Raw genomic sequence first — 13,026 nt, forward strand, 5'->3', positions numbered from 1 at the left:
CCATATTGTTTCCTTTGGTGGTTGTTCAAAAGTAAAAATCCATGGCATCGCCAGTAACAAACATTGACTTCAAAGAGCAAAAAAAAAAAAAAAAAACATTTCCAATGATTATATCTACTATGTGTTTGTTCAATCTGACATCGCCTGTCATGGACATTGACAACCATGAACACTGTCAAAAACTATTAAAGTAAAATTCTTCTATGGCAAGAAAGTAACTGAATGCAAGTCGACATAAGTTCTTAGATTACTAAATTTACCCCCACTATCTTGACATTTGGCTATGTAATTAGTGTAATTAGTAACAAACTGAAGTACAAATGCGCTTGGAAGCCAATTCCACCCCTTCTGAAGGTACCCTACAAAAATAAAGAAAAACAATGTATCAACTGAAATTACCATAAAACACCTTTCATTTTTCATTTTTAACTCTTGGTTCCTAATTTTTTTTAACCTTTTACATGACCTGAATGATAAAGGGCGTTTCAGGAAATGAAAATCTCCTACATTTGGCTGCTTACTTTCTCCTTCTGTAAGATGAAAAGTCCAATGATAACTATGGAATATTATCATATCAATATCGTGGGATTGAAATCCATATGTATCTCACCAGGTTTTCCCAACCTGGCCCACTCAGTTCATATGCATCACAGGTATGAAGACTTAGGCCACTGGAACTTGATTAGAATGTTGAGTGATTAAGAGACAACCTGCAATAGTATTCAGAATCATCAGGTCTTTACGTTGTAACTTATGTATCTGTATTGATTATGACATCCTTAGGGTTTTAACATTTTGGAAACAAACATTTGCAATCAAAATGATCTTTTGTACTGAGATTTTCCGCAAATATAAATAAATGATTTTTAAAGCGTAAAGAAAAGTTTTAATTGGTTCTGAAAAATAGAGGATGTCACACCATAACCTTATTTTAAGTTTAGTTTTAGTTCAGTAAGAAAGCAAACCTTCTAAATATAAATATTCTTCATTTATAATCGGTATTTATTTGTTGGTTTTGCTGATTTTCTGTTCATTTTGTTCGATGAGTTGATTTATGAAACATAAATTGATAATGTTGTTGATTTTGTTTATTTATGAAATGTATGAGTATGTATAGGTGAAATTTGATGAGTTTGTGTTTATTTGTTGAACTATATTGTTGATTTGTTCTTTTTTTGTTGATATATGTGTATGTATAGTTGAACTAGCTCTGAATTGTTCCTTTTTGTTGATATATGTGTATGTATAGTTGAAATATGTTGTTGATTTTGGTTTGATTTTGATGAAATGTTGTTGGAAGTACAAGTTGAACGTATAAAGATCCTTATGGTCCTTTGATTGTTGATAATGATCTTGAATCTATTGTTTGGTGAATTTATGGTTACATAATGGTTAAGGGTCTGTTTGTTTACCACTTAATACCTCTTAATACGAGGTAGTTATGAATCTGTAAGATTCAGATTGTTTGTTTAGCCCATAACTGATGGTTTGAATCTAAATAAATCCACTTACTGAATCAGATCTGGAGACACATCTGAAAAGAAAAAATAAAGAGGCTCTAGCCCTAATGCTTTTTTTCTCACATATGTTTCTCTCGCTTTCTATCGTCGTCGCCACCAACAGCCGGAGGACTACCAACGACACTCCTCCCCATCGCCATCTCCAGTTGTCGCCACCCTCCCCGTCGCCATCTCTGACCGTCTCCATCGCAGGTATATGATTCTCTCGATTTGTTTCTCTCATTTTTTTTATACTCTTTTTGTTGAATCTGACCTCAAATGTCGTTCCACCAAACTATAACATCACTTTAAGTTTAGTTTTGGTTCACTTAGCAAGAAAACCTTCTAAACATAAATATTCTTCATTTATAATCGGTATTTATTTGTTGTTTTTGCTAATTTTCTATTCATTTTGTTCGATGAGTTGATTTATGAAACATAAATTAATGATGTTGATTTTGTTTATTTATGAAATGTATATGTATAGGTGAAATTTAGTTAGTTTGTGTTTATTTGCTGAACTATATTTTTGATTTGTTCTTTTTTGTTGATACATGTGTATGTATAATTTATACAGTATAATTGAACCTGTTTTGAATTGTTTCTTTTTGTTGATATATGTGTATGTATAACTGAAATATGTTGCTGATTTTGGTTTGATTTTGATGAAATGTTGCTAGAAGTACAAGTTGAACATATAACAGATCCTTATGGTCCTTCAATTGTTGATAAGGATCTTGAATCCATTGTTTGGTGAATTTATGGTTACATAATGGTTGAGGGCCTGTTTGTTTACCACATAGTACCTCTTAATAAGATGTAGCTTTGAATCTGTAAGATTCAAGGTGTTTGTTTACCCATTAATTGATGGTCTGAATCTAAATAAATCCACTTACCGAATTTGATGTGGAATCACATCTGAAAAGAACTAAAAGACGCTCTAGCCCTAACGCTCTTTTCTCGCATATGTTTCTCTCTCTATCTCTCTCTATTGTCGTCGCCACCAACAGCTGGAGAACAGTCAACGATACTCTTCCTCGTCGCCATCTCCAGCCATCACCACCCGCCCCATCGCCATCCTCAATCGTCTCTATCGCAGGTATGTGATTCTCTCGATCTGTTTCTCTCGTTTTTTTTTCTGCTCTTTTTGCTGAATCCGACCTCAAATGCCGTTCCACCAAACTATAATCTCACTTTAAGTTTAGTTTTGGTTAACTTAGCAAGCAAACCTTCTAAACATAACAATTCTTCATTTATAATTTGTATTTATTTATTGTTTTTGGTAATTTGTTGTTGATTTTCTGTTAATTTTGTTCGATGAGTTAATTGAGGAAACATAAGTTGATGATGTTGCTGATTTTGTTGGTTTATGAAATGGATGTGTATGTATAGTTGATATTTGCTGAGTTTGTGTTTATTTGCTGAACTATATTTGTTGATTTGTTCTTTTTTGTTGATATTTGTGTATGTATAGCTAAACTAGTTCTACATTGTTATGCAATCTTTGGCACGCAGGATTGTCCACGGATCAATGTAAAGTCCAGAGTGTGAATAAACACAAATTAATGCATGCAACAGCTTTGAGAAGCAAAAGCCAACGTTCACAACAATGGAATTAATTATGTGTCCATGGGCCAACTGAGAATTTCAAACCACTAACCATGACATTGGCAAATAGAAAAACAATGACATTATCCAGAAGAAAAACAATCAAATATGAAGGACGAAAAACAGCATCACATAAAACTCCATATCATTTTAATAACCACAAACAACTTGTGTGTATGGCTAAATCAAATCCAGATGATCCATGTTTTACTACTATGAAATCTACACAAGTGGTTAATCATGCAGCAAAATCTCCCAAAAACACTCATTCCAAAACAGATATATACAAAAAACCACTAGGATCAACAAGCAACAAGCAAACTTGAGAAGAAAAATACAAAAATCTACATCCGGTGATCCATACCAACACCAAGAATCAACTGTGCAAGATGAGTCAAATATGGTTCTGCTTGTGCCCTGCTGCTCAATATTGGGCTTAAATTCTCCAGCTCACTACTAAACTCCGTCTCAAATTTCCTGCCAAAAATCACTCCACTCCATCAGACATATACATACATACATACATACATACATACATAGAAAGAAAAAGAGGTATAGTTTTAAGATCTTACAGGACACATTCGATGACTGTAGACTCATCTGTGGGTGAATTTGGTTTTTTGGAAGACTTTCTTAGCTTTAAAACTTTTAAATTTTCCAAGGAAGATGAATGTGAATCATCAAAGGAATTGTTTGAATCGGGAGCTTCAATGGATCTCATTAGCCACTGAGTTGCAGAAGCATATTGAAGGCATACAAGTTTCAGTTTCTCAAATTTCTGCATTCACCCAAAAACTTATTATTATTATTTAGAAGAAACACAAACCTTGTATTTTATGACTATTTCTTTTTCAATTAATGGAGACATGACTTCGGGCCCCATTGAGTCGTGTATGGGTAATGTGACTGAACAGATAATGATGTCTATCTGAACAAATGACCATTTTACCCTTACATTCCGAAAATATCAGAATATTCATCAATTATAACATGAGAGAGTACTTACCTTGTTAACCTCATTAAGTCAAAAAGAAACATCCCCTTAATGTGGTAACTTACATATCAATGTTTCTTTTTAACCTAACTTTTTATGAATTTGACTTCAATTAATTTTTCTTTCCATTTCCCTAAGTGTCATCATTTTCTCAAAGATTTTTAAACAATAGTTATCCAAACAGCACTTTATACAGAAATAATGCTTAATGAAAATCATATTAAATTTGCATACCATTCTATTCCTCTATTTTTTATATTGTATTTTGAAATTTAGATGTGCAAATTTCAGAGCATTATGAATAGGAATGATGCAAACCTTGAGGAGGATTGGAGAAAGAAGTGAACATTCCTTGAGACACTTCTCCATGAAAAAGTAATGATATTGAATTACCTATTTAAGTACCAAAATTAGAAGCACACACAAGGAAAAAGATAACAACGTACTTTAACTTATTTGTGAAATATAGCAATGTACTCTAATTTTCTTTTACAAGCATTGTAGTACAATTTTTTCATCTTATTAGAACATTATATTTTTAACAATTTACCAAACTAGAGAAGTGAAAATTACTTTGTATTTGGATGACATTACTATAACTGGGTAGATTTTTCAAAGCACAATAAACAAATCAACAGAAGTACATTGCTATTTCTTGCATTTTAACCCAAGAGTTGAGAGGAATCAAAATCAACATATACCTCATCTATGCTCTTTGCATTTTCAAGTTTATTATGCATAGCATGCCAATTTGGTTCAAGAACCTACAAGAAGATAAAAGAATATGTTATTCAATCATAATAATATAATATCACTTCTACCTTTGTTGGTTGACAAAAGAATTAAAGAGAGATAAATAACCACATTAACATCGGAGTAATGAATAAATAGGAAAGAGCAATATATTTATATTTATTCACCCATAATAACAACATACTTATAGCATGAAACTTACACAATATACTTTAGTTTTTACATAAGACACTTACCTTTTTACTGATAATAATTAATAGCAATAACATAAAATTTGTAAGCATCTTACATACAAATTACAGGTTATATATTGTTATTGTTGGTAAGGAAATGTAAATACATTGTTATTTATAAACTTAAGAACATGGTTATTTTTACCTCAAATGTTAGATAGTGTAAAAGGCTATTTATAAATTTAAGCATATTCATGCATAGTATTGATGATGAAGAGATTGCAGTTCCATGCATATCACGTGCACGTGCACCCTAAAAAAAACAAAAAGTATAACTACAAAAAATATAAAGAGTAAAAAAGGAAATATTTTTAATTTTTAATAAATATTTATATCAGGGATATTTAGTCTCATACTTGATGTAGTTGCCAAGCTGCACAAAGTTGCATATGCACATGTTTGCAGTGAAACAGAAATCGAAAAATTAATTGGTATTTTGTCAGAGCTTTTCTTGATATCACAAGGGATAATGCCCATTGAACCTGTAACAAAAATACCAACTTACTTTCATTTAATTGATAATTAGATAATCAGATAACTGAAAGTACATTGCTATTTATTGATTTGATGAAAGAAATAAAAGGTGTATTGATATTTACCTTGTAATTAACAGAGAAGGTTTCCATACCGGTGATCAAGGGCTCTTCTACAACATCAGGCTCTGCAACTGTCTCACCACCTGTTTGAAGATCTTTCAGAATGCTCAATCTCTTTAACAAAGAACCTGTGTCCTGAAAACCCATAATAATAAATAAAGTATTAATCATTTCTCAAAGTAGAATGTTGTAATAGGAATAAATGAAACTGACCACAGAACATGTGACATCTTCATGCAAAGGATCTGCTGCAGCTGCTGTGGAACGCAGTGCAAGGTCCAACAGAGACTGAAAATTGAAGTCTGTTAAATAAAAACGTAAATTTGCAAAAAAAAAAAAAAAAAAAAGGCAGTTTACCTTCATTTATTTGTGTATTATATTTATAGCATCAAACTCTTTATGCAGAAAGAAAGTCCGGAAATTGAGTATTTTTCAATAAGTCATCTGTTTACAAATGTCATTTATTTTCTCAGATAGAACTTAATGGTTAAAAAGAGAGTGAGAAACGATAATTCTTATACATGAATAACTTTTATCCCTAACTATACATATGGGATATATGATCATAAGTGGATGATACAAATAAGGGCAAATTACAGAAACAGCATTATATTTTGGGCAATTTTGTGGTTTAACCACTTCTACTTTATTTTTTTCCAATCAAACCATTAAAGTTTCAGACATATTTCAAAATTTAACAATTTGACCCGATATAATAGGTCAAAATGGTTAATTTGGAAGAAAAGTCTTAACTTTTATGGTTTGATTGGAAAGAATAAAGTATCAGTGGTGTAATGACAATAATTGCCCAAAATATACTCTGTTTTTTGTAAAGATAATATGAGGTAAATGGATAAAGACCTGAAGCTTCTCAACAGAGATCTCATTTGGTGTTTTATCAAGTTCATCATGTGCAATACCCATAAAATAAACCAAGAAATCATCCTGTAACTCAATCAAATCAAATATCAAACACACTGCATACTGCATAGCATATACACTTTCTCCATACGGGTTTAGAATTTTCAACCTCCCTTTCTATCTTTACAGTATTCTCTTCCCCAAAACATTTTTTTTGCCAAAGCAAACCAAACACCACTAACTGAATGTTATGTTCCTCTTGCATGAAACCAGAAAAACAAAACCACCGCTTTGGCAATGGAAGCATATAATCAATTACATACAATTTACATCATGTTTATTGATGGCGGGGGGCAACCAGCTCCTCATGTAACCTACTGAACACTAATTTAACAGGGATACAAGCAACTGCTGTGGGCAATGACTCTGGTTTCATCATCATCATCATCATCATTCCTATCCCTTGTTCACCTTCTGCTTTCAAATCCATATTGTGCTGCTGCTGCTGCTGCTGCTGCTGCTGGGTCCCACCTATTGATGATAACGTCCTTATTTTCTGACTGCTGCAAGATGAGGTGGTCCTCCTTTGTGGCTTTTTTGGTGCAGCCCACTTTCTTCCCTTGCTGTTGCTGCGATTTACACTTGCTTTTCCATCTTCATCATAATACTCCTGAAACTGAAAGGAGGCCACCGCCTCTTCTTCTTCTTCTTCCTCTAATGTTGATAAAAATTGAGGCGGCCGTGCAAGTGCAACCCCCCGACACTTGGCGGTCCTCCTGGCGGTCCTCCATGGTTGAAGCGGCGCACTTGTGTCACCACCACCTAATAATAATAATGATTCCATTTGGAACATATCATCAGATGAACCATCTTCCACGGCTTCTACTGGAATAGGGTGACCCACTATGGCCTTGTCATTCAATTTGCTCATCAGGGAAATCATGGGCACATGTTCTCTCTGATAACTTGATTGCACTCCTACTTCAACATCAATCAACATCCGGGTCCCATGCCTCCTCACATCATCGTCGTCATCATCATTATCATCATCATCGTCATCGTATATTTGGTACTCACCTGAGTATGAGTATGAGTATGAGTATGAGTATCCCTTCAAACAACAAGGGTAAGGATCAGGATCATCATCCCAACTCAACATGTCTAACAAGCCTCCACTAGCTTCGCTTCTCAAACTTAAACTTGTGTCAATTCCATTGAAACCCGGCATCCAGTGGCTGGAATTTGTAGCTACCTTTCTCTTCCTCAAACTGCGACTATTCCTTTTTCCCTTCAGCTGCCATTTGGAGACTGTTGCTACGGTATCATCAGGAACTCCTCCTGACTCATCATCACTCATGCTCTCCTCATGTACCCCTTGCCTTCCAAATGCTTTTGGTATGAATTCAACATCTTCAGCTTCATCTAAACAACAAATCAAAATAATAATAATAATAATAATAAGATCAGACAAAAAGCAATGAGAGAGAGAGAGAGAGGAACAGTTACAAACAAGTGCAACCAGAAAACAAGCAGGAGGGACTCGATACAATTCGAACAGTAACATGAATAACACTTGCAAGCAGCCATTGGGCCTCACAAATTTAAATGTCACAACATATAAATACAAACATGTACTTATACTAAACACATATTTGAGAATAACTATCTTTGAATATTGATGTAAATACTTGACAGTCTATACATTTTTTAATTGAACAGTCTTCGGAATTCATAATGGGTGTTTATGCCTTTTGGACAGAAAAATCCCCCTGCTACATTCCTAAACATCATGAACATGGTGTTTCAGTTCCTAATAAGGATGTGTTTTTTGCTTTTTTATGACATTGGGATTTATTCAAAGAGCTGTAGAGAAGCATAGGGAGGATCTAGACTCAATCCTACTATGTCTGGGTATAGTTGCAAAGAAGAGTATATGTGTAATTACTATGCAATCTTTGGCACGCTGGATCAATGTAAAGTCAAGAGTGTGAATGAACACAAATTAATGCATGCAACAGCTTTGAGAAGCAAAAGCCAACGTTCACAACAACAATGGAATTAATTATGTGTCCATGGGCCAACTGAGAATTTCAAACCACTAAGCATAACATTGGCAAATAGAAAAACAATGACACTATCCAGAAGAAAAACAATCAAATATGAACCTGAAAATGCAGCCATTGCGTCATATGTGTCCGACATCAGAGATTCAGTGCCAGAAGAATCAGTTTCAGTGTCTTCATTAGATTCAGTAGTGTTTTCTTCACTCAATGCAACAGGGAAGGACTCGTTCCTTTTCTCAAACTTGGGTGCTGAATTTTCCACTTGGTCAGGGATAGCTTCTCTAGTGTCACCTGGATCATTGCCACCCGCTGCACGGTGTACAACTTTTCTCTGCTCCTCCCCTCCATCAGCCTTTGACTGCAAGGGGTGAGTGTGGTCATGGTGGGGCAGTTTTGCACTACTCAGGAGTACCTGAACAAGAGGACGATGTCTGTCACGCCTCTTACCAACTGATTCCTCCATATTCCCCTCTTGTGACCTTTTCCTTTTTTTCTCCAACAACTTTTTACTACCGACAATAACCGTATTTTCTGGTGTAAGGACATCTGAAGCATTCCTATGGGAACCATTTGAAGCAGCCAAGGAAGAGAGTTTATGCTTGAAAAGAATAGGACGTACAGGTACATCATCTACATTCAGGTGACTCCTTGACTGAAAGGAAAGACCCTTTCTTTTGTCATCAAGAGACAGATCCACATGTTTACCACTGTCACGTGATAATTCTGGAGTTATAGTTGTGTCTTTTCCTACTAACTTGGTATTATTAGATTGGACACCTAGTTTCCCATATTTCTTTTCCAGCACTTGCTTCTCAAGCTCAAGCGCATGAAGGATAGCATCTTCCCTACGTGCATATTTCTCTCTTTTCTTTGGAGGCATTCCCTGTGAAGCTTCCGCCCGCTCGATGCAGTCATCAAACTCACCACAGCGGAAAGGTTTAACTCGCTTCGACTTCTCTAGGTTGTACCAATCCCTGTTCATTGTCAAATAAAGCTTATTAGGTGCAAGAACATCAACTGAACAAAAAGAAAATTTCACTCCTCAGTTTTTTCCTTCCAAGGCTGCAGATAACCAGAATGATTATAAATAATAAGTCAAAACCTCTAGTGACTGATAGCTTTATACAAATGTATCGAGGCGTACTTACACAAGAAGAACTAAGAATTAGTAGTTGATTGCGTACTTTTAATAAAAGAATAAGTTTTACAGGTTTAGGGGCTTTTATGTAATTTTAGTCTTGTATCTGTTGCAAAAGTATAGATAGACCTGAAGTTAGTTAGAAGGTAGCTTTTGATTGTTTGGGATTTCATTTCCTGATTTGTAATCATTCAGCTATAACCAAATCTATTGTGCCCTAATTAGTGAGTATCAGGTCTAGATTGTAACATGTTATCAAGCTCCACCGTCCGTGGTTATATAAAACCAAGGAAGCTAAATCTGTCTTCGGAAACGTAATAGAAGCAATGAACGATGAGAGGTCAAATAGCCGAGGTAGTTAGGCTATGATGGGTGAAAGCATCAACCGCTATAAGAATTTAGGAACTTAGAGTGACATTTATCACATATATGAATGACATTCACAATGATTCCAATGATCTTCATCTATGCTGTTAGAAACTTAGGATCTGTGTTTAAGTTGTTTTAACAAAAACTGACAATGGCTTTTGCTACCAGACAAAACACTTCAAATGTTGATCAACTTTTGGTGGCTTGATATGCAATGGACAAAGACAGGGAACATAGTTCCTAATTCCTATAAAAGTAAGCAGAAGCTGACAAACTGATTTGGAAGTCTACTCACTATGATCCATGTGGTGTAACTGGAAGAAAAAAAAAAAAACATCTTTTGTCATGAATCTTCCTTTATCAACTTATCCCAAATCCCACATAACAATATCCTTGGACACTCAAGTATACACCACCTCCTAGAATTTAGCTCACATAAAGTAAGAATTATTTACGTCCAGTTGATCAACACATGAGTGCAGACAATGAGTAAGGATTTATTAATCATAAAACAAGTAGTAAAGAACCAAGTCAGTACTCAAGTTTCACTTACCAATCAATGACGATAGCAAGCTTAGCACAAACAAAATTGTGTTTTAACGATTGTAATCATTTATTTAATCAACTAAAGGATAGGTAATAGTATTATTGGTAGAATAAGCATCTAACTTCTCCATAATATAATCATTCTGGACAAAGAGATGTAAGCTCCAAGAAGAACTATTAGATGATTTGATCATATTTGAGTTTTTTTCAACAAATCCAAGTCATTTACAACTGTTCGAAGCAATCACCTTATGTGAGCTGAGCTAAGTAGCTATGTGATATCAGGTGTGTGTTCAACAGGTTCGAATGTGAGAAACAAAAAAAAATTGACATTAACCCAATCATTCTTTTTTACTTCCTCAACAAATGAAAACCGCACCAGTTGTCTTTGTTCTTTCAGCAATCCAGCAAATATACACGAGATACAGAAAGCATAAGAATGAAATCGAGGAAGTGAATTAGAGGACTTACACACTGGCATCTTCCCTCCCAAGAAGTTTGACAGGAGTTCCAGATCGGGGAGACATGAGAGGAGAAGCAGAGAGCTCATCGGGGCCCAGGATCTTACCCGGCCACCACGACCCATTCCGCCTCCGAACCCAAACGATGGTCCCAACACCGCAATCAACCATGCCTGTTTCTGCGTCAGAGCTCTCCATCTCTTACTTCCCTTTAAAAAAATTATTTTCTTCCCTTTTCTATAAAGAATAATGTATATATAGTGTAGTTTTTAAACTCTCCAACTGATTGTAAACCTAAAATAAATTGCTTAGTCACTTCGAGACCAATAAAACAACGGAGAGATTAAAGTTCGCTCCAGATAAGAAGAAGAGAGAAAAATGTTGATATGGATAAAGGATCCAAAGACGGCCACATTTGGAAGATTCACAGAGGGGATATGTTTTAGGGTTAGGGCTTCCATTCAAATTAGGGAAAATTTCAGAGGGGTTTTTTGGAAACAGAATTCGCATTAGATCAACAGATGCGTGATTCAATTTCTCTTTTTGCAAGCTATTGGATGTGCATGCGTCCTTGTCTGTGCGGAGGTAGAATGACACTCGTTGGTGTTGACTCGCTGATTCAACTGAGACGACGAGTTGAGTTAGGTGTTAATTATTGTTTGGGAAATCTCCATAAAAGTCTTTAAATTTTAGTTAAATTTATGATAAAGTCTCAAACTAAATTTTGTTTATAGAAAAGCACAAAATACCGGTTAAAACTTCGAAAAACCCTTTTCGGCCGGTTTCACATATTTATCCGGTATTCTGTCCTTTTTCGTTAGTTTGTTCAAAATTTTGGGACTTTTCCGGAAATTACCTGATAACCAAAATATTGGGACTTTTCTGAAAATTACCATGGAATTAATGTGTATTATTATTAACAAATCATTTATAAACATAACAAATGTTTTTATTATAAAAAAGGAAATACACTTGTTGCTAATTTCTAGGAATAAATTGGTGGTCTAAGTACTCTTATATTGCTTATTGACCACATCAAACTGTCTACGTTCCTCTGATGCATCGTTGTGGGTATGATGGTGAGATGTACTCAATGAGTGTTCCTCTAATGTTGGTGTTCCTCTTATGTTCTTTAACTTAACTACCACCCAACATCCATACCACACATGGTAACAACCATAGGCTAACACACATCTATCAAATGTGAAAATGTGAATGATAGTTTATATGGAAACAAGTAAAGGGTGATTATCTATTTAAATTGTCATTCAAAGTTTACTTTTCACTATGTGTGTAATTTGATGGTTGTTACCGAGTTGTGTATGGAGGTTAGGTGGTATTTAGATTAAAGAACATAATGAAAGATCTATATGTTCAAGAATCATTATGTAATCATTATCTCTAGAAAAGTAATCACATAATGAGGAAATATCATTACATAATGAACAATCTATATGTTCAAGAATATTATCTATATGTATGGAGGTTAGGTGGTATTTAGCTGGTATTATGTAATGATATTTTCTAATTTAGTTTGGGTGGTAGTTAGGTTAAACAACATAGGAGGAACACCAACATTAGAGGAACACTCACTGAGTACATCTCACCATCATACCCACAACGATGCGTCGGAGGAACGTAGACAGTTTGATGTGGTCAATAAGAAATAGAGGAGTACTTAGACCACCAATTTATTCCTAGAAATTAGCAACATGTGTATTTCCTTTGTTATAATAAAAATATTTGTTATGTTTATAAATGATTTGTTAATAATAATATCCATTAATTTCATGGTAATTTTCAGAAAAGTCCCAATATTTTGGTTATCAGGTAATTTTCGGAAAAGTCCCAAAATTTTGAGCAAACTAACAAAAAAGGACAGAATACCGGATAAATCTGTGAAAC

The 13,026-nt window shown here is 34.6% G+C and overlaps 2 protein-coding genes across 4 annotated transcripts; both read right to left on the minus strand.

The window, feature by feature from the left end:
- Positions 1-3,216: 3,216 nt before the first annotated feature.
- On the minus strand, positions 3,217-6,673 carry LOC145121215 (gamma-tubulin complex component 2-like). Of its 3 annotated transcripts, XM_079056997.1 has the most exons (10): positions 6,545-6,665; positions 6,041-6,127; positions 5,897-5,971; positions 5,687-5,818; positions 5,444-5,569; positions 5,233-5,340; positions 4,803-4,865; positions 4,420-4,494; positions 3,680-3,885; positions 3,217-3,584 (listed from the first exon to the last, which is right to left on the minus strand). In XM_079056997.1, the coding sequence occupies exons 2-10, from the start codon at positions 6,044-6,046 to the stop codon at positions 3,452-3,454; spliced, it is 924 nt and encodes a 307-aa protein (XP_078913123.1). In that variant the 5' UTR covers positions 6,047-6,127; positions 6,545-6,665; the 3' UTR covers positions 3,217-3,451. The 3 variants fall into 3 exon arrangements, with proteins under 3 accessions (XP_078913123.1, XP_078913121.1, XP_078913122.1); XM_079056995.1 differs by lacking the exon at positions 6,041-6,127 and having other exon boundaries at positions 6,545-6,673; XM_079056996.1 differs by lacking the exons at positions 5,233-5,340; positions 6,041-6,127 and having other exon boundaries at positions 6,545-6,673.
- LOC145121214 (uncharacterized protein At1g51745-like) lies at positions 6,632-11,722 on the minus strand. The gene is made up of 3 exons (XM_079056994.1): positions 11,132-11,722; positions 8,710-9,581; positions 6,632-7,966 (listed from the first exon to the last, which is right to left on the minus strand). Exons 1-3 carry the CDS (start codon positions 11,317-11,319, stop codon positions 6,882-6,884), a joined length of 2,145 nt encoding a protein of 714 aa, XP_078913120.1. The 5' UTR covers positions 11,320-11,722; the 3' UTR covers positions 6,632-6,881.
- Positions 11,723-13,026: the final 1,304 nt, after the last annotated feature.

The sequence above is a fragment of the Lactuca virosa genome, chromosome 6 (genome assembly GCF_052849685.1).
Source record: "Lactuca virosa cultivar CGN04683 chromosome 6, Lactuca_virosa_CGN04683_v6, whole genome shotgun sequence".
Lineage (NCBI taxonomy): Eukaryota > Viridiplantae > Streptophyta > Magnoliopsida > Asterales > Asteraceae > Lactuca > Lactuca virosa.

What these genes read in the sequence shown, in the direction of transcription:
- LOC145121215 (XM_079056995.1), bottom strand. Translation starts at nt 6,673, where the DNA reads ATGCAGTATGCAGTGTGTTTGATATTTGATTTGATTGAGTTACAGGAT. An exon ending in AAGATGTCACATGTTCTGTG is followed by an intron (nt 5,819 to 5,896) that starts GTCAGTTTCATT and finishes ATGGGTTTTCAG; the next exon opens with GACACAGGTTCTTTGTTAAA. An exon ending in CAGCTTGGCAACTACATCAA is followed by an intron (nt 5,341 to 5,443) that starts GTATGAGACTAA and finishes TGTTTTTTTTAG; the next exon opens with GGTGCACGTGCACGTGATAT.
- LOC145121214 (XM_079056994.1), bottom strand. Translation starts at nt 11,319, where the DNA reads ATGGAGAGCTCTGACGCAGAAACAGGCATGGTTGATTGCGGTGTTGGG. An exon ending in GGGAGGGAAGATGCCAGTGT is followed by an intron (nt 9,582 to 11,131) that starts GTAAGTCCTCTA and finishes GACAATGAACAG; the next exon opens with GGATTGGTACAACCTAGAGA. An exon ending in CGCAATGGCTGCATTTTCAG is followed by an intron (nt 7,967 to 8,709) that starts GTTCATATTTGA and finishes TTTGTTGTTTAG; the next exon opens with ATGAAGCTGAAGATGTTGAA.